We start from the raw sequence: 21,893 nt of genomic DNA, 5'->3' as shown, positions 1-21,893 counted from the left end.
ATAAAGCTGCCTGAAAATAGGCAGCCCTCAAGGAAGCTTACAAAAAAGTAACAGGCAATAACTGTAATACAGGCAAGAGAGAGAAATGCATTTCCAGTTCTACAGCAAGATGGAGGTGTTGGGAGATCACCACGACTGTCAACCAGCCTCCCAGTTCTAGCCCCTATCTCACACAAGAAGAGGAAACTGCTCAGATGAAAGCAGCAGTTCTGCATTAATCTGAAGCATTTTATTTTGCTAAAAATAGGCAATAATTGCCAACTTCACTTTGAGCAGTGGTCTGCAAAGAAGGAGAGACTAAAAACAATCTGTATGCTCAGGGAATAAGCAGTTTTTGTGATACCTTTTAACTTTTAGCAATATATATATTTTTTTTTTATTTATTTATTTATTTATTTTTTTGCCCTCTGTGAGGCCACAATTATTATGTGCATAGTTTAAGAACAGTGAGATCTGTTTTTTGTTCCTTAGGAAAATGTGATTAGGAAATGACATGGCATATCATATCATATTTTAACTATTTCAGCAAAGGACACTGCATTGAGCCATTGTGCTTGTTTATTAACACGTGTGTAAATGCAGCTTCAAACAAGCTTGGAATTGTAGAATTGGCTGCGAACACTGGGTGCACACACTTTTTATACACAAATGGTGGGCCTTATGCAAAACTTATTCCCTTATGCAAAAAGAAAGGAACCTAACTGGCTATTTCCCAGTCCAATCCTGGACTAGCTACACCAACACTAGGAAGTCATGTGACCATTGGGATGCCATCGTGTCAGGTTACGCCTTGGCAGGGCAGCATGCCCCATTCCTATACAGCAGAGAGTTTGGCACCTCAGGGCTTCATACAGAAATAACTACAATGACCACAGACTCTCACCTCTTAAGAACATTACATTCTGTAAACAGACATAATTCACAAACAACCTCACACATCCTCACAATAAAGCGCAAACTTAGGGGATTTAGCATTTTACTCCTTCCTGCCAATTACATCCAGGCCCATTGTGATGCAGGGCTGGGGATGATCACTGCATCATGTGGTAAACAGACAGAAACAATACGAAAAGGAGGCAAATTGGCTAATAGCCATTTATTTGGCCCGGAACACAAAAAAGCTAAATTCTCATTGAATAATAAGTGCATCAAGTCCACATGCAAAAACCTGAGCTCCAACACCCAGCAGTATCACCTGGAAAAACATCCCCCCTTTGGAGCACAGCCTTTTCATAAGGCCCAATTATTAGGCAATGGTAGCAGCTGAGCTAATTAGAATGAGCTTCAGCTGCCACACTGCCAGTGTATAGGGCCAACTCTACTCACCCACATCCCTTCCTGACACCACACAACAAAAAATAATTATCCCCATTGGACATTTAGCTACATCAGCCAATATCAACATTGGATACACATGCAAAATGGCATAATGATTTGCGTGGAATGGAACGAAGCTGGCTTGCTTGCTAACTAATGATTGCCAAAAAATGGGGTTTAGTCCTAGTTGTTCCGAGAGACCGTGCCATGCACGCATCTCCTTTAAATGGCATGGCAAGCAGGAAAGAGGACAGCAGCAAAGACAGAGGTACAGAGAAGGGAATGCACATTAATAGGACAGGAAGTGAGGCACTGCACCCAGTCACTATGTGACAAGTTTGTCCAGTTGTGATCATGTGACCTGTTGATCCAAAATGGCGCCCAGTACTCACAAATGTATGGTAAAAAGGGACTCTGGTCTAGTTGATACATTTTCATATTCAATTGACCATTTATTGCAGATACTCAATCCATCACGTTGAATGATGTCACTGGTTGGATCAATGATTCTGCATTTGATTACCATTGTAGGGATTAGATGTAAATAGCAATTCAAAGGTACAATGTGCCACAGCCAGGGCTTTCCTAACTGAATAATTATGAAGGAACTGTGTCCCCTCTCTGCAGTGTCAAATGTCTGGTCTCTAGTAAGTTATAGATTGTCGGCAATTAACAAAAAAAAAAAACTTTCTCAGGAAAATATAATGAAACAGTGTTCTATCCTAAGGGAAAAGCTCCTTTTCATAGTTCAATAACCCAATTTTGAATTAATGCATGAGTTCAGCTATGCAGCTGAAAGTTAAACAGAGAAGACAAAGTACAAAAGCTACACATGGTACACTGCTGCATGACCTCTTCTTACCCAAGAGCATTATTAAAAATATATGGGGGATATACATACCTCTATGTACATAGAGTACACCTATACATTTTCACCACCTCAAAGTTGTGTGCCAGGATGGGACCATTATTAATAGCCACATGCATGTTACAGTCTGTCTACCTACTTTCAAATAACATATTACTAAGCTAATAGAAGCACGGCCATTTTTTATAAATATTCCAGACATGAGGGGAGGTGGGACAGATTATATCACTCCATATGTTTAAAAAAAATGTTTTTCATCACATATTTAGATGCAACAAATCCTCAAACAATCACATAGATTTGTGGGATACCTGACAACTCATTAACTCAGGGTAGAGAGGTAAACTATCTTGTTCCTCTTTGTGTTCCGTTTGCCAGCTTACAGTGGAGCTTTGAATAACCTTTCGATTTCAGTTTTTTAAGTCGAATGTCTTACGATGTTTAAAATGGTTGTCTGTGTAATCCAAACATATACCCTTATTGATCACTTGTGTACCCATTTCTCTGGCTATGATTTTAGGTTGGTGTGCTTCCAGCCATGCCCGCACAGCTGAGTGTTGCAAAGGCTTTACTCTAGTCCTCCCCCCTGCAACTCCTGCTCATTTAACCCCTTTTGCTATCCCTGCATATGACCTCCACACCATCAGCATCAGCCTCATATTTACCACCTACTGCAGTCGTAGCTGCTACCACCAGGGGGAGCGAGAGCCCAGCTGTTGGATCTTGCACGTTGACTGTGGATGTAAAAAACACGAAAGACAGCCCTGCTATTCTGCCTGTAGCTGGGAGAACACACCCAGTTCATGCTACACAGCACAGGATCCACAAGCGGCAGCTCTACGGAGCCAATGGACGTTTCAATATATAGTGGTGACCACTTTCGTCTTGACTACCCTTTTTCTACTGGAGTCTGTACCTCAAACACACTTTTTGTGGTCTTTTGGCGTCCTCACATAATGTCTTGACTGCTGCTCCTTGCATGCTTGATGGGAAGGATTATGTCAAGGGTGCTCACAAACTGAAGGTTGGCTTCTCAACTCCACCTTCTGCCAGAAGCACTAGTCTTCATTATCTAATTCCCCAGTAGCCCTTGTGTTCTGGGTTTGGGTCCAATGGACACGTCTTCCTAAGAGCTGGATCCAGAGGTCTCAGGAAATGGATTTTGATTATGTCCTCCTGGAGCCTCATCATTGGCCTTTCATGCACCTCTCTGTAGCAGCCAGGGGACCAAAATCAAAGTCCAAAAACTGAAAGACAACCAAATATTTCAAATAGTGTAAATGTAAAGTGAAAATATAAAAATTCTAGGCGTGCTGTAACATAGAAATGTCAGATCCTGTCCACACTAAACACCAGGCACCGATGCAAGGTTCTGATTCCTCAGATAGCAACAGCAGATATGCACCCCAAAATGTCCAGCGCAACAAATTTTGCTGACGGATGTTAAGCCCCCCCAAGAACTACTTTCTTCCTCCTGACTTTGACTAACCAGATAAAGAAAAGTCTGCATTTTAAATGATGGGGGAGATGGCATGATTGAAAGATAGTGGGGCAACCTGGTTGTGCTGATTTGGTGAAGTGAGAAGTGTGGGGGTGTGGTTGTAGACAGGGACTGTCTTATCTGAAAACCGACAAATATGTGTATTAAAGTTGCCTTATGTTATTGGAAGCAGGACCAAGCCCCATGATATTATTATCAAAGATCAAGATTAATTGTCTTACAGTCTTTCCATAGAGACTAAACATGACTATGTTAAAAGATATACCAGCTCAGCTTTTGAATATCTCTTTTTTTTTTTTTAAATAATGGAAGTTATATTTCAATATCACAGATTGCATTCCTACATCTCCTGCTGACATCTCCTAACTTAGCAACTACAGGTAAACTGATGAATACAAACTTGCAGTAAAATTGAGAACCATTCATTATAATATCAGCTTTGGTCACACACTTGACATATAAGTCAGCAACTTTACTGAAGTGTCCCAATGCTGTTTCCTCTACCTATAGTAACATGTGAACTCAATTACTTGGATCACTAAATGATCTGACAGCATGTCAAGCAAAAACCCTTTTTCATTATTGTATAAGAAAGACTTTCTCTTTATCTTCAGTGGTCCATTTTCAAGTTTTTTAAGGCTCTTCCTTTTTTGCACAAACATAGAATTTGTAGGCCTTATGATATGAATCTGTATACCAATACAACAAAGACACACAATACAACAAAATGTACAAATGAGGAAAATAGGTAGTAAGAATACGGTTGGCAAATAGCATTGTTCAGGGCTAGCCAGATAATGGCAGGGTAAAGGTCAAATCAGCGATTAGTTGAGGAAAATGAGATTCCCTAGCATATTCAATTGCCAGACATAATTGACAATTTATCTCTTCACCTTTTGATTTCAATATTTTAACAGTGCGAGTGCTACATGACTCAGGGTTTGGGAGTTCAACATTAATTGCTGCTTTTTTAACCCTGTCAAGTGCAGTGTAAGGTGACCAGAAGCTACTTATTTGAGATAATAATATTGAAGATAATAATAGGATATCCGCCAAGATAGGGATAATAGGGATCTCGGCAAGAAAACATTGGGATCATACTATAAAATAAAATTGTTTCTGACCGTATGTACCTACCCGTGTACTCTGCCTGCCTGTGTTTTGCCCTGCCCGTGTTTTGAGTTCCTCGTTTTCTGTTTTTCTTAGATATTTTGGAGCTTGTGTTTTTGCCCATCGTAGCCTTTTCTGTTCCCTGCTTGTTTGCCTTTTTTGTTAGTAAAGTCTTTGTTAACTTTCCCTTTTTGAGTTTTGTCTTTCCTTCCTCTGCGTTTGGGTCCTCCCTACCTGTTACGTGACACTTGATGCCTTAAGAAGGGTAACTCAAAGTTAACTCGGACACCATTAGTTGCATTAGCTTATCAATTTACATAACCAACATCAACAAGTATGTTCTCAATGAGAGAGAGTGGTATTTGCACCCCTTCCCCACCCCCAGCCACCAATGAGACAGCAATAATTGTGCTACTAATCAGTTCTGCCAACTTGAGATATCTTTTGTCTAATGACTCAAAAATATTTTCATCTTCAATTTAACTTTAAAGTTTATTTTTGTAGACTACAAGTCAAGAAGAGGCATGACAAGCCACCCTTGCATGGAAGGAGCATGTATTACCAGACCACATTTTTTTACTGGATTCAATCAATCTGGACTGGTGGTAGATGACCAGTTCAGATGATGACAGTGGATAGGAGAAATAATCTGTTCTGTTCCTGAAGGCCCCAGAAACCACTCACAGATCTTCCTTCTCACCGTCTTATTGCTGAGTTGCACAGTTATTTCCACAGGATAACTATAGTGAGAAGTGCTGGCTGTGCATTGTGCCATATTTTCGATGAACTATGAGATTGCGTGGGACAGGGCCATTGTTGTGTATTTTCCAGTCTTTCATTGTGAGATATAGTGCTCTGCTTCCCTTCTGGGGCTCTTGCATCTTTCTCAGAGTGGCGCCAAATTACCTGCTCTGAAGGCTGACTGGGCTTGCAGACCAATTTTCAAAAGGGAAGCAGGACACATTATCAAGCCCCCTTATGCCTTGACGTCCTTACTTAAAGGTGCAGTGTGTAAGTTTGCTGTAAGAACCCTTTTGTTCATATTTGGTTAAATTTTGTTCACAGCCATTACATTAATTTAGCAGACGCTCTTATCCAGAGCGACTTAAGCAATTTTTTAATTAAAAGATTTTTTTTTTTACACCGCATCCATTTAATACAAATGGATATATATGGGTTAAGTACCTTGCTCAAGGGTATAACAATTCCTGGGATCGAACCTATGACCATTCAGTTACACGCCCAGTTCCTTACTCACTATGCTACACTGCTGCCCAACCAGACCAAACAAATATGGTCTCTCTGACTGTCCCAGGCTCTGAAACCAGCCACTCCAAATTTCACCATGCCTGAATCTTAATAACCAATCAGGACAGCTGTCTTCCCTGCCTCCTGTTGCATGCTGCCACTGCAAACAGGGCTGGCGAGGCTAGGGCTACGTAGATGAGAGTACATCAGCGGTAACGTTACCTAGACTTTGAACCCAAGCGAAACTCCGATATTAATTTGTCATCTTACGTTTAAAAGCTTCAAAACTATACGTCATCTGATATTCCTCTGATGTTCATCTGATATGTTCCTGACTTCAGCACTGCCTACTCTTGTCCTCAGTGGTCCTCTTACCCAGAGAAAGAGAAGCTTCCTCACTGTCCCCAAGCACACCAAGCGCATACATTCTAATGGGAACTGTGATACCAAACCCACCAAGAGATGAGACAAGTAATGTTGATCATCCGATAAGTCATCAAAAGTGTCACAGTGTGTCACAGACCTCTGTGCTGCATTGTGGTGCTCAAAAATTATGCGCCCCAAATAACTAACACCTTTCTCAATGCATCTGTGACAACAAGAGAATCACTGTAGCCTTTTGCATTTCTGATAACAGCACAAGCTGGGTCATCACAGACAAAATATGATCACAGTGAATTTAATTATCAATAAAACATTTATTTTGATGACACTGCAACCAAGTCAAAAAAAAAAAAAAATATGCACAACAATAATACATTCAAGAATAAAAAAAAAATTAACATATAACATATATTACTACTGTGATATATTATTATTATTGTTGTTATTATTTTGCAATTAACTGAATGATTGCAATCTATTGAAGCAGGTGACAAAACAAACGTGACAGAAATCCCAATGTAACGAACACAGTTTGAGAATAACTATAGGTTCTGTATTGCCATTAAAACAATGGTTATATCCCAACAGTAAGTCTAATAGTAAATAGAATATACAAATGGTAAAGTTTGTATTTTATTACATGAACAGCAAAAACAACACATCAAAACAAGAGTATACATGTTGGATTCACGTCATCCTCAAGTGGGTCTATTGCATGGAAATAAAAATACCTCTATCAGGAACCTATAAGGTAAACTTGTGAGTTTGTTCTTAAACTTTGACAAAACAAATTATAGCAACAGAATACAACTGTCGCTCATACCAAGTTTGAACCCCATCTCAGGAGCGATTCTTAGTCGCGAGGATATTCTTGTGGGGGTTTTTTCCATGTCATTTTGCTGTGCCACAATAAATTAATTAGGAATGCTTGATTCAGTAAACCATTCACTGAATCAAGCATTCCTAATTAATTAATTGTGGCACAGCAAAATGGCATGGAAAAAACCACGAGACCATTCCGAAATTGAGTATCTTGATGTTGGAAAAACAATAGGTTTATTTAGAAATTGTAACCACAAGATGAAAAGAATGTGATACATATTACCACATAATCTTTTAAATCATCTAGATTTTGTTACATAATATGCAATGGTGACAAAATCCTTATTCATTGAAGTGGATATTTTTACCCAGTAGGCTGTGAAAAGCCAACTAAAACATCAACATATCTTTTGAAAGCAACTGCACGTAATTCCTATGACATCCTTACAGTAACATGATTCAGCACCTAGTGTCAAGGAAACTGCGCACTGACTGCCAAATGCATGAGTGATTGTGCTGACATGTCAGCATTCCCCTCTAAAGAACATTGCAAAATCTGTGTTATTCCAAGAGTCAGTTCTGTCAAAACCCACTTAACCTAATACTGTGAGATATGTCACTTACAGGAAGTACTTGCAATTCTTTCAATTGTATCAACGTGTACTGAACACAATAGAAAACACTATGCACACATCACATTTAGTACAGGGAACATTTTTTTTAATTCTACATTTTTAGCACAAAGGAATCGGTCAATATACACATACAGGATAATATTTTCACTTGTTACTTGAGCAACACATCTGTCATGAAATTTGTAAATTCAAAGATTGAACCATGTAACTGTTTTTCAGTATATTGGATTTGTTTATGATAAGAAACAAGCATTTCATTTGTTTTTATTGACAATTCATACTTGCGTGTTAAGGATGAGTTTTTATGTAAGATATTGGTAAAAGTTTCATAGTTCAACAGTGCCTCATCATTTGAAATGTTAGCAGTTGACACAAATTTCTGCACAGCAAACAAGTTTATTTCAAAGGCATACTATGCAGGATTCTTACATTAAAAATATAATAAAATAACCGTTTTTATCTACGATGTACCGGCAATCTTTGTCTTTGTGCACATTTGTTGAATCCATGCTCCTCTGCCTGTATTTCTTCTTCTAAAATGTGTTTGGGATGTTTCTAGGCACGTTTTTCTGTGTGGGGGGTGTGGCTACAGAGCCTGTGGTTTGGGATCAGGTTTCAGCGGAGCATTTGTAGCTAGCTACTGAAATGTCGGAAATAAAGAAGAACAAGTACAGTGAAACGACAAGTCGACATGCTCATCCAAAAAAACAGTCAACCTTGGAATAGCTTTTCCTCAACGGTGACACCTGAAGTACACAATGGGGATGAAAAGTGACATGTGAGTTGGCAACTTGCCATGTTTTCTGTTAAACCTGTAAGTAACGTTACCTCTGGTTGTCCAGCTAGCTACTTTAGGTAGCTTCGCTAGATGGCCGAATTAGGGTTCTTGGAGGTGAGTAGGCGGGGTTGAAAATGAAGGAGACTTCTTTTATTGTAAACACAGGATCACAGCAAGGCTAAAATGTTGCATAATATGCCTTTAAATACCTTGTCAGAAGTGTAACTTTAATGACCCATGAAAGACCATGCTGATATTGTTATGGAAATGCTCACTCTTCATTCGGTTTACATTGTACTAGAACCTATATATACCATTGATGTTGCTGTAAACAACTGTAGCTTTAGATAACAGTATCACAAAAATTCATTATTGTATAATAAAGTGCCTATTTTGCAGACTGTAAAATTTAACAGTACTTCACTGTACAGTGAAATGCAGTTCAGCTGCCAGTAAGTTATATTAAAGTAACCATGAGTTTCTCTGCAGGACCAGGAGATGCCGTGATTAATCTTTACTGTACAGCCCTGATGCCTTCTGACAAACCTAAAAATAAACCTGAGCTATGAAGTTGAAGAACTCTGCTGAGGATAACCATTTGAAAGGAAAATCAGCATCATTCATTATGTGGTTTCTGATTTTCCCGTTTTCCACCTAATTCCGAATGCTTCGTCATAATCTCTGGCCAAGATCAGTGATGCAACCTTAAAGGAGTAACATGGTGGTTGAACGTGACACCCAGTTGTCTTTAGGCAACAACAAAACAAATGTGCATAATTTTTTTTATTATTCAGTCATTTCAATGTACTTTAAAATGTATTTTTCTAAGCCTAAATTTCCCACTATAAAAGTTCACCCGAACCGTCTGGGCGTGGTAATGAGAACTATCAGTTAGCTATGATTGACAGACCGTGCCCCATTACCATAGCTACCCCCATGATACGCGCTCTTTTTGGGAGACTTTTCACAAGCTAGCTAGCTTAGTAGTATATCAAGTATCGATAGATAGCTAAGGTAAGGACGTTGACTTATATCCAATTATAATTTTTGCTATCTAGCTAGCCAAGTTAAGATAAAAGCACAACTATAAAGTCCTCATAAAAGCAAACCAGCTAGCTAACATTATCGATAATATTGCCTTATGAAAGCAAACTACCTAGCTAGCTAAATGAATATAACCAGAAATAATCTAATAGTCCTTAAAAGGCACTCTAATTTAAGTGAACCTAACGTTAGTCAAATATTTGCATTGTCTTGCCTGTAAGCCAGCGGCGCAAACTATGGGTCTCGAGTTATCCATGGGTTTACGGGGCGTGGAAAGGGGAGTGGTTACTGTGTTTGTGACGCACCAAGTTGACTACTTTCTCAACCGGTTGAAAATAGGACGATAAATTTAAAACGCATATTTCTCCAAAAATACAGAACCGACATATTTAATACTTTACTCGTTGTGTTTCTTCAATGCCTCTTGTGCAAATAGCACATAAAACCGAGAAAGTGTGAAAATCACCATGGTACTCCTTTAAGTACCAATTTCATAGAACAGAAAAAAATGATGTTTTCTTCACCAAAACACATTTTTTTGCATTTAAAGAATCTTACAGAATCTGCTGAGAATCAGCTATTTTAATGATGTGTTTTTGTCTTTAAATATTCCAAACCGTAGTACCAAGCATGGAGAACAAAAACATTTTTTAAAATCTAACTGGTTGACAAGAATGCCTTTATAAACAGTTTAATGCAGCTTCATAATTACATTCACTTCTACCTCATTTGCACAACGATTCTATAGAGTATTTTCAAAATCACCTTCTCCACAAAATTAAATGGCAAAATGTCATTTTAAGTTTAAGTTTTATGCTTTATTGTCAGAATATGAAAATGAAAAGGCTTCAGCATTCAGTATTTTAGTTTCTGCTGAAATCTTTTAGTTGTTTAGTGAAATATCTGCTGTTCTCCACAATAATACTTTTAGAACAAATAATATGCATAAACTTTTTTGTGCTATGCTGTACAGAATGCCAAAGAATATACCAGAAGCACACAGCTATGGTTGTGGTGCACCAGGTCTGCCCTAAGTATGTTTGACTCTGATGTATATTATCTCATTCACTACCATTTCAATTAGAGCATTTTGGCTACGGTTCACTGTCAGATGTAATTCACACATTCTACAGCATACACATGGTGACTATGTGTGTGGTGTATAATATTATTGATATATTAATGCCTAGCTCTGCCATTGCTCCGATTCTTTGCTAAGCTCTTCGGTCACAGCCAATTACCATGTTGGTGAATGTTAAAGACTTTTCACTTCGTACTGCAGAAATGCAGCTATGGTGATGCTCCAAAAGCATAAGGTTCACTAATACTTATATTCAAAGCTTTAATCAACATCAGTGCATCGGACAATTGAACTGTCTTCTTCCCTGTGTCCTCCAGCTACACATACAGTACTATAATTGAGTTTGTGGTTGGTGTGGTTTTTACATGTTTTTATTTTTTGTAACATGTAAATTGTATGTGGCCAATCATTTCTTTCAACTTGTGCTTTTCAACCCTGGTTCATTTCATTATTTGAAATGTCCTCACAGTGGTACTTCACCTCATTCTGCCTTTATTATGTGGTACCTGATGACAGGTAATTGCAGTTTATGAAAAATGAAATCATTTTGAAATTAAAAAAGGTTTTGCTACAATTGCACGATGACTACCTACCTACTTAAGTCAGCAAAATAATAATCACCGGCTACATGATTCCTGCTGCTGCCATATTGTAAACGATTTGTATTTATCAAGACCAGAAAAACAAATATATATTCTGAAAGTTTTAAAATTAAAATGTAAACAGTTATTTATGAAAAACTGACAGGTTAATAATATACCTATGTGGAATGTAATACGGCAACAGCTTTGGAAGGCAAACAGATGGGGATATATACGGTAAACTTGTACAGTACAGCTGTTTAGAATCAACAAAATGTTGCACTGGAAAGCAAAGGAGGGATGCAGATGATGCATGTGTTTTTATCCCCTTTTTACAATCAGTAGTTCAAAAACAATAATGACTGGACATTAAGTGGCATGTAAATGTCCAGACAGATGATAACTGCGATATGAATTCAGTGACTGAATTGTTACAAATTCAGTTAAAATAAAGAGGCTAACTCTTTCTTTAAATAAAACATACACATGTTCATGTCTGAGAAAGCAATTAAATAACTTTGTGAAATACAACAAAATGTAAATATCACCTCATATAACAAAATGGAGAGAAGAACAAATGTACATTTTTTACAACAACTTGCAGGTTGAGAACACACTCCAGGGTGAATTCAATGGAACTGCTGACCGTCGACACAACTGTTAAGGTCCCCTCGGACTGCTCTGTCTCTAGGAAACAGCTACGATTGGCTCCACAATGAAGATGTCTGTTTTCCCTGAGCTAAGGGTAGACTTGATTCCGTGCTGCAGCGTTTGGTTTTCAGCACTTACACTCTCCACCCATGCATTCCGAAAAGGTGGGGAGGCACTGGGCATAGCCTGGGTATGGACGTGCTGCAACCCTCGACACATGCAGAGCAGGGACCTGAGCTCCGAGCGGAAGCTGTCATTCAGCCAGCAGTAAATGAAGGGGTTGTAGCAAGTGCTGCTCATGGCGAACCAGTGGAAAGTGAAGTACAGGGCGTTGTTGGTGACAATGGCTTTGCTGGAAACCAGAATCACATAGCAGTTAAGAGGGAACCAGCAGACTGCAAAGACCACCACCACCAGCATCAGCATCTTTAAGGTGGTCTTCTTCTTGCGCCGCTGGGCAAAGTACTGCTCCATGGTCACGTCTCCTATTGTGTTCCTCATCCACAGCTTCTTAGCCACAACGATGTAGGCCGCAGAGATTATTGTCAATGGCAGAACATACAGAAGTGCAAACGTGGCCAGATCCAAGTACTTCCAGAACAAATCGGCAGGCTGAGGGAAGCTGTGCAGACACACCATTCTAACCTTTTTGTAACTTTGAAAGCAAAGAAAGAGCGCTGGTTATAAGCATTTTACAGCAATCAAAAGAAAGAAGCAGTGGAGGACATTTGTACGCATAATGATAACGGTTCGTTTTGAACCTGTGACACTCAAACCAGATGTAAGGTAAGATGGTGGGCAGTCAGGAGTTCTAAAAGAACATACATTGGTGTCATGATTGAACCATGCATTCTGGTTTCTTGATCGTGCTCTCAAAATGTTAAATGAATATCAGATATCATTCTGACTCTTGATGAATGGGGCACAACTGATAATATAGAAAAACAACTAGCCAGTCTACATTCACAGAAGGTGAGCTATTCTTCTGGGTAGATGGGATAATGAATAGCTAACAGGTGAACAGGAGAGAGTTAGAATTGTGATGAGCTAGTTGTATTGAGGAGTAAAATTTTCTTTAAATATTTGCATACTGTTTTGGAGATGGGACACACAAGTAAAATAAAGAGATTTCACCAAAAACAGGCTATACAATGTCTGTTCCCACATGTGAACCATCTATCACTTTTTAAACAGATCAATAAATGTATAATGTCTAATGGCAAGTCGATTCTAATTTTCACTGAATGGCGACACCACAGTAGCCTACTGATACCCATAATTTTTCATATGGCATAGCCTAACTCATTCTGTAAGAAGATAAAGGTAATGGAATTAAGGTGAAGAGAGTGTGATCTATGATAAATATCGGTGCATCTAGTCGCTCTGATTATGTATTTGGCAGAACTGACTGGAAGGCAGCACATTTCTTACCCGAATTCAAAGCGGAAGAGCTTCTGATAGATTGCATGCGGTAACGAGAAACACGAGGCTGTTACCCAGATCACGGCGATACAGATAAATCCACTCAACATAGACATCCTCCGTTTCAGGGGGTGCATGATGACCTGCAAATAAAATTATACTCTCTAACTGCCCGCACCAAGTGGTAATATATTGCAATTAGCATTTCCAACTTGTACAGCCTACATGGTTAGTCATATCATGTTTCAGTACATCCTGTCTTAGAGTTGTCGCTGTTCAAAGGCGAACCGTTTTTTAAGTATACAGTCAATGTATAATTACACAAACAATGACATTTGAATGATTATAAACTACATTCCTTCGTCATCTCTTGCAACTATTCGAAATGCGGCACTTACTTGATGACGATCAATTGCGATGGCTGCGAGGGTCAGCACTGACACATGAACTGAACAGTACTGTGCGAAGCGACTGACATGGCACATCAGTTTCCCAAAAACCCACGTACTGTTGACAAACCTTACCTGAAAAAGAATAAATAAAAGCAGATTGCACTAATATTCATTTCAATCAGATCAATCTGAAATTTTCGTCCAACGAATTATAAAATAATAATGTAAAGCAACACATCAGTTACTAAATTAACTGAAATGTATCCACATGTTTCTGTGCATTTAGAATGATTCCGATTCTACAACATATGCGGCAGTTGCCTGCGTAGGAGGCTACCTCTCGCTGGTTAAGCGATAAGCCACCATTAATTGAAAGATATCTCCAAGAAATGCTTTTCAATAATATAACAGGTTCATAGAATCTTAATTTCAGATAACAACTTACCAGAGTAAAAGGGGTGTTCAGAAGGGTGATCATTATGTCAGCAATTGCCAAATTCACAATGAACAAACTTGTTACAGAATGCATCCGCTTATTTTTCAAAACAACGTGACAGACCAAAATGTTTCCAAACAGTGAAATGACGATAATAACAGAATAAGCCACAATAAGCAAAGCCTTTACTGTAGGGTTCTGTGATTCGGTTTCATATTTGGTCCCGTTATCATATATTCCTTCATCTAGAGTAAAATTCCAAAACGAAGAATGATTTGGAAAATCGTAGAAATTTGAATAAATATCTGATGAATTGATGTAGCCATCTTTTTTAAAAGATCCAGAGACATAAGGCAACCAAATGTATTTCGTCATTTTGTAGGAAGCAACTTCAGAAAATGTGATCATTCCCCATAAACACTCTTTGTGACGCGTTCTGGACTAACCTACAGCAGACGCAACAGCAGAGATAAAGGGGGGTCATTTGAAGTCTTTTTTTTTTTCTTCTTTTGTTCTTTTGGAAAATGAAGTCCTCGTGTCCCTGTCGCAAAGAAAGTCTCACTGAAATGGGGGGAAACAGCCCTGTAAATATGCGACAAGGTCTCTCTCTCTCTCTCTGTCTCTCTCTCTCTCTCTATCAGACGCGCACACACGCGCGATCGCGCGCGCAATCTCGTGCTATATCCTAGTGCAGCACCGAATATGCATAATTGTTAGGCTATATCCAGAATAACTTCACCCACACGTTGTCCCCGCAGTGCCAGCAGTTGGACCCTCTCCAGCTGGACGCGTTAAATGTCACGGAAATTATACAGCCCTCTGTCATTTTCATATTAACTAGGCCTATATTAAACATTGAAAGGAGGTAGCGAAAAACACGTTAAGATACAATACATGCAGCAAACGGACTAGTGGCTTGTAAAGTAACCTGCTAACAAGTGCTTCGATTCTGCAGAAAAAAAAGAAACACTGTTTCCTTCCATTCATAATCAAATAAAGAATGTAGCTGATTTTAATTGATAAGAGAGGCAGAAAATTGAATATATCATTGGCTTCGGTTTCTATCAATTAAAAGTAGGCTAACTAGTACGGATGTGCGGATCGATACAGAAGTATCGATACTTCCGGTCCTGACGCTTAATTTTGAGAATCCATCCTCAGGCTCTCATAGAAATGTCGATGTCAGATGTGTTCTTTGAGTTTGACTTTATTAAAGAAAATGACACGTAGGAAATGATTGTGTAGGATGTGACCTACTACTTATATTTCCATCCTCTCCCTCCGCTCCTCAGACACAGGCACATGGGGAAACACGCAGTTCAGTTCATTTTGCTTAAAATGCACTTCCCCACCTTCAAGATATATTATTAACAGATAGGACCACTCTGTCGTATCTTGTGGCCAACAGTGTCAGAAACTGTTCCTGGCTTGTATGCAAGTGCACTGGAGTAGTCTGCATGCTTTGGGAGCACTGGTCCTTCCTTAAACTGGATGTAGGGGACACAACTGTAATGTTCAACTGGCCCAAATTGTGGAGAAAACTGTGAAGTTTGAATTAAAAAATATTGCACCTTAGGATAATTGGAAAAGCAAAAGAAACACATGGGTTCTACACACATTAAACATTAAAAAAGCTTATAATAATGAGTATATAGTACATGAAAAATAGGACAACATAGAAGTTAAATTGGGAGTTACATCATGAATGATAAATACATGGGCCAGATAGTATAGTAAGTTACATTATGGATTTAATATGTCAGAAAATCACAGTGAAAACACTAACAGTGCAGTGAATAAGTATTTGCCCCCTTCCTGATTTCCTCTATTTTTGCATATTTGTCACACTGAATGGTTTCAGATCTTTAGACAAAATGTAATATTTCATGAAGGGAAACTGAGTAAACACAAGACAATTTTCATTTATTTAATGAAAAATGTTATCAAACACCCATATCACCCATGTGAAAAAATAATTGTACCCTTATTTCCTCAATCAACCAATTAACTAAATTGAATTGATAATTAGATTCAACAGATTGAACACAGCCAGACTTGATTGCAGCCAAACCTGTTGAATCTAAACCTCACTCAACCTTACCATCAGTATGAAGCAGTCACCACAATGCTTCTACAAGCACACTATGCCACGATCAAAGGAAATTCAAGAGGAGATGTATCATGTATGTCTGGAAAGGGTAACAAAGATATTTCTAAGGCTGGGGGACTATACCAAACCACAGTGAGAGCCGTTATCTCCAAATGGAGAATACTTGGAACAGTGATGATTCTTCCCAGGAGTGGTCGGCCTTCCAGAATTTCTCCAAGAGCCCAGCAACAACTCATCCATGAAGTCAAAAAATATCCCAGGAGAACATTCAAAGAATTGCATGCCTGTCTAGCCTCAGCTAAGATCAGTATTCATGACTGGGCAGAAATGGGATTCATGGGAAAATAGCAAGGCAGAAACCACTTATAACCAAGAGAAACATCAATGCTCATCTCACATTTGCAAAAAAGTACCTGGATGATCCCCAAGCCTTTTGGGATGTTGTATGGACAGGTGAGTCAAAAGTGGAACTTCATGAATGACACGGGTGCCATTATTTCTGGTGTAAAGCAAATACTGTCATGGTCCTGTGTTCCTGTCTGCGTTTCCCCTGTTGGGCCGCCAGATGGCGGCACTTCTGTTTTGTGTCCTGCTCCCCCTGTGTTAATTGTATGATTGTTTTCAATTGTCTCATTATTGGTTCTTTATTATCTCGTTTTCCCTTCCCTCTCTGTGGCCTGATTGTTCATGGTGCCCTCCTGTGTCTCGTCAGTGTCTGTTCTATTTAAGTTTCCCCCTCCCTTGACTCAGGTGCTGGATCCTTGTGGTTATGGCAGATTGTTTGTGCGTAAGCCTCTGCCCCATGTGTTCCTGCCCATGTCTTGGTTTTCTAGTGTTTTTTTGGAGTTTCTGCATTTCCTTTGTTCCTGTGTTTGTTTCCTACGTATGTTTGCGCCGACCGTATGTACCTGCCTGTGTTTGTGACCTGTTTGTGTTTGTGTCTGCCCTGCCTGTGTTTTTGAGTTCCTGTTTCATTAGATATTTTTTGAGTTTGTGTATTTGCCCTTCGTGGCCTTCTCTGTTCCCTACTTGTTTGCCTGTCGTGTTAATAAAGTCTTTGTTAATTTTCCCTTTTGAGTTTGTGTTTTTTTTTTTTTCCCTCTGCGTTTGGGTCCCCCCTACCCATACCGTGACAAATACAGCATTTCACATTAAGAACACACCAACAGTCGCACATGGTGGTGGTAGTAGTGTTATGGTGCGGGGATTCTTTGATGCCTCAGGACCTGGACGGCTTGCCATTATTGAAGAAATCATTCATTTTGGTCTGTACCAGAAAATTATGAAGGAGAATATCAAGTCAATAAGTGAAATATTGAAAGATGACACTGGATATATTAGCCACGCCTTGCATTAGGATCACTTCTATCAAAGATACAACTGTGCAATCTCTGCATTCAGGCATTGCTAATCGAGCATTGATCTCTCTAGGTTTAATCAGTTAAAGTCAAGTGTGCGTACTTAACGCTGCATATTATTTCAACCTATTACGCTCTAACCTACAAACAAAACATCACCCCGACATAATAATCATGGACTTCTAATACCTTTGACTTTATAGATATCATAGTATAGTTGCAGTGCAAAACTGTTTTGTTACGTTGAAACTTAGATGTAGTTTTGTCGACTGGATCTCCTTAGTTACATTGTATCTATAGAAATAATGTTTTCAAAACAATCAAGCTCTTTTGATACATTTTTTGTTGCTGAAAATATGCAACTGCACCTCTGTCAACATTTTTAACCTCACATTAATCGTTTCATTTCAAGTCCGCTGTGCTGGGGTACAGAGCAGTAGGGAATATACCTCTAGTAATTATAGTGAGAATAGATAATTAAAATGTGTCTGTTTCAACAAACCTCACAATGCACCAATTTTTGTAGCAGTATAATTGCAATACATAATTAGTCTCATAAAATTACTATTATCTAAAATATCTAACCATGAATTTCAAATTTCAATTGATAATTAAAATAACCAATGTTAATGGTCAAATAGAATTAAATCAAAGATTTAATAAATAACGTGAAGGATGGAGTTCTTGGAAAGACTAATTTGTAACCTCAAAATAGACACCAGGTTTAATTTATTAAACAAACATAAAAATTCAGAACATATACACACTAATCTAACTGGGGAAGTGAACTAGGAGAAAGTATGAGAGTTTGTATGGTGTGCGTGCGTGAGTGTGTGTGTGTGCTTAGCACATGCATCTGTGCGTGCATACATGTCCTTTTTCTGAACAAAGGAGAAAGACAAATTTTACGTGTTGGACGCATTTGTGTAGTGGCAGACCATTCTGTGCGGCTGAATAACCTAATTTGGCTGCAAGTGAGTACTGCTCCCAGCAGTGCCAAAGAGGGAAGTGTAGCTTCAACACTTGAGCAACGCAAGCAACTAATAGCGGGTTATTCACTGACTACTGACTATATTAAGATTGTTCTGTTGTCAGTAAGTCAGCTAGTCAGTTTTGTCTCTGAGCTGTTTCTCCTTGAGATCTGTGCACAACCTTTTATTAATGTGAAGGTAAAAGTAGATGTGACTGAAGCACTGAGAGGTACAATTTTACAGCTTTTTAATTTGAAAATAATCAACCAATAACAAAGAGGTTAATTGGGAATCCAGATTTGCATGTTATAATTCGATTGTAATCTTGGACTTTGTCATCAGTAGGGACACAAGTTTATCTAGGGCAGTTTTCTCACGCGTAGTTCAGTCATCCATGAACAAAAGGCTGATACATCCTTCTCTGCTTTCAGTGCTTAGAATGCCATGATTAAACTTGGTCACAGTCAGTTGCTTAACCGTCCCTTCTGGCATTCATGTCCATCAATCAGCAGCAGTGGAGTCTCTGGGAATGGATAGTAATCCCAAAATAGGCAACTTCACTCCCATCTTCCAGCAGTGCAAACACTGCTGTCACAGCTCCATTAGCTGGGTCTTAAGAAATGTGGCCATCTGGTCCTGGACCTCTTGCCACATCTCCACCTGCACCTCATCCTTCTCCCGCTCTCCCAATGGGGGTGTAACTGCAAGTGGCCTAGATGCCTGCAAGCGGGAAACATAGCAGACTGACTCATCTCTTCACCGTAATTCTATATCCAGCTCTCAGGCCGCCCTGCTCAGCTGCCAGAATGTGAGGTCCCAAGCCTGCCACTTCCTTGTGTAACCAAAGGAGGTATCCCTCTGTTCTTTTGTGCCGCCTCCATCCCCCCCGCCATCCCCCCCCCCCCACCCCCCACCCCCCCCCCAGAGAGGAAGACCGAGCCTTCCTCGCCAGAGAACTTAGAATGGGTTTCTCATGAACGGATCACTTTTGCAGTTTGCAATTTTAATTACTAGTCTAGCCTAGTCATTCACATGAGTACTTTTTATTATATGCTATTATTAGGGTATAATTATATAGGCTTCTGGTTTTCTGCTGGTAATGATCACCCGTGGAACTGTGCCACAGCAAGATTTAGTGCGCCACGGTAACAAAAAAGTTTAATTGTCATCATTGACAACACTCAACACAACTTTCTTAAAAATAATCTTACCACCAAAATGTATGAGAACTCCAAACTGTCATTTATGATACCATATGCACTATATATTATCTGAAGTTTGGGGGAAAAAAGCTTGTCCAATCCCCTGCACTTCATCACTCCGGCTGTGTAGCAATGATGATCAATATAAAGCATGGCTAGTTAAATTTCTCAAGTAGATCAAACAGATACAGTGGGGACAGAAATTCTGAGGAAACCACAAAGTCCTGGTTGTTTTCATTATTTATGGAATAAATATTTATGGAATGATGAATTTATGATAGCTCGTATTCAAGAATACATTATTGAACATATTTCCAAAACTTTAATATGCAATGGGAAGCTATGTGGATATCTGGTTCTTGCCATATTCCAAAATGACCATAGATTAAATTTAGAATGGCAGACCTAGATGCAGGTCTCAGACGCCCACTTCTAACTAACAGTTAAAAACTGACTTCTTGCCAGGTTGAAATGGTACATTTTATCTAGAGAAAGACAGGGCTGTCTCCTGGCCTGTGCATGTTACTTAATGATCAGAGGGGATTACTGCTTTCTTCCCTTTTATATATTATTATTGGTTTAGGTCAATTTACAATGCAACTTAACTTTTTACGGTTATAGGGAAATTGACCCTCTCCTGTTAAGCATTATGGTGACAATAAATATTAATATTTTGAGATATCTTTGGGAGGAACAGCTTTGGCTGTTGTGGTCATGTTTGTGAGCTACTGTGCAGAAGAGACACTTGACCTTGACACTTGATGGCTAACACCCCCCCCCCCCAATATTATCTCCAGACCACAATGGCTGAGCGTTTTGACGCTTCCTTCAGGGCCGAGAACAGGCCAAATGGTGAGTTAGATGTCTGATAGTATGTTGTTGCACATCCGTTTTTAATGCATAAAGCGATTAATCTATATGTATACACAGTCTACCACTAGAAAAAACATTGAATTTGTCACCCTCACCCATGTAGACTCATTTGCATGACTGAAAGCTAGTGATAATTTGTAAGTCTTCCAGCTAGGCTATGTTTATTCAAACACCATATCATAGGAGACCTACTGTCATTTGTTCACAAATAGTTCATAGGTAATACCAGTAGGTGTAGATGTAGACTTGTGCTAGCTTTGGTGGATGATAATGTTATTACCAATAAGTAACATTTAGCGTAGTAGTCTGATTAGACTCATTATATGTAGTGCTGTCATTGTGCCAAATGGGAGTGAATTTGACAGAGGAATGAGCATTCTGGTTCAATTTATCCAGCCTCTAAAAAATATGTACAGAGCAGCACCGTTGCTATGTCACAACATTTTAAAGTCGCAAGCCATTGTCATTAATCATTGACTTAGAATGCGCACCAGCCCACTCAGCCAATGATTAGGAATCAATCATTCAAATCATTTGCTAATTCAATTTCAGGTCTTACAGTATTATCTAAATTAGACAGTGAACATGGTGCAAGATAATGCCATGTTATTTTTAAATATAGTCTGTTTTGTAACTAAGCGGCCAGCCCCTTTGAGCACTGGTGGCTAGGAGCGAACCTGCTGAAGTGACAGCAAAACACATTGTTCGCCTCCTAACTTGCAATTAAACAATAGAAGTCTTTAATTTCATGAAGTCTTCTTTTCTTCTTTTTGAGTGTGCAGTCCAAGAATATTGTACCAGTAATTGAAATTGAAATACCAATTCCTTTGCTGGCTATCATGTTGTTTGATTTGTATCTTGCTAGACCAAAACCTCCTGATAACATGCTGAACACAAGGTTCTTTTTCCTTTTTTCTTAACTATATATGCATAATTATTTTTTTAAAATCAAAACATTGGCTACCTGTACAGATCGCCGATCCCTCATGTCATGGTGATCACCGATCCCTCAATTTATCGTCAATGGGCACAACCTTACTCTACAGAACACCAGAACTGGCCAACAGGATGTAAAAAATTCTGGGACACCAGAGCCCATGCTAGCAAGC

The 21,893-nt window shown here is 39.0% G+C and overlaps 1 protein-coding gene across 1 annotated transcript; it reads right to left on the bottom strand.

Moving 5' to 3' along the window:
• Window positions 1-10,274: 10,274 nt before the first annotated feature.
• On the bottom strand, window positions 10,275-15,286 carry gpr83 (G protein-coupled receptor 83). Its single transcript, XM_035432142.1, has 5 exons — window positions 15,014-15,286; window positions 14,280-14,831; window positions 13,841-13,966; window positions 13,452-13,585; window positions 10,275-12,675 (listed from the first exon to the last, which is right to left on the bottom strand). Exons 2-5 carry the CDS (start codon window positions 14,676-14,678, stop codon window positions 12,057-12,059), a joined length of 1,278 nt encoding a protein of 425 aa, XP_035288033.1. The 5' UTR covers window positions 14,679-14,831; window positions 15,014-15,286; the 3' UTR covers window positions 10,275-12,056.
• Window positions 15,287-21,893: the final 6,607 nt, after the last annotated feature.

Source organism: Anguilla anguilla, chromosome 9 (assembly GCF_013347855.1).
Source record: "Anguilla anguilla isolate fAngAng1 chromosome 9, fAngAng1.pri, whole genome shotgun sequence".
Taxonomy (NCBI): domain Eukaryota; kingdom Metazoa; phylum Chordata; class Actinopteri; order Anguilliformes; family Anguillidae; genus Anguilla; species Anguilla anguilla.
Note: the sequence above shows the minus strand (reverse complement) of the source record. Positions and strands in the feature narration are given on the sequence as shown.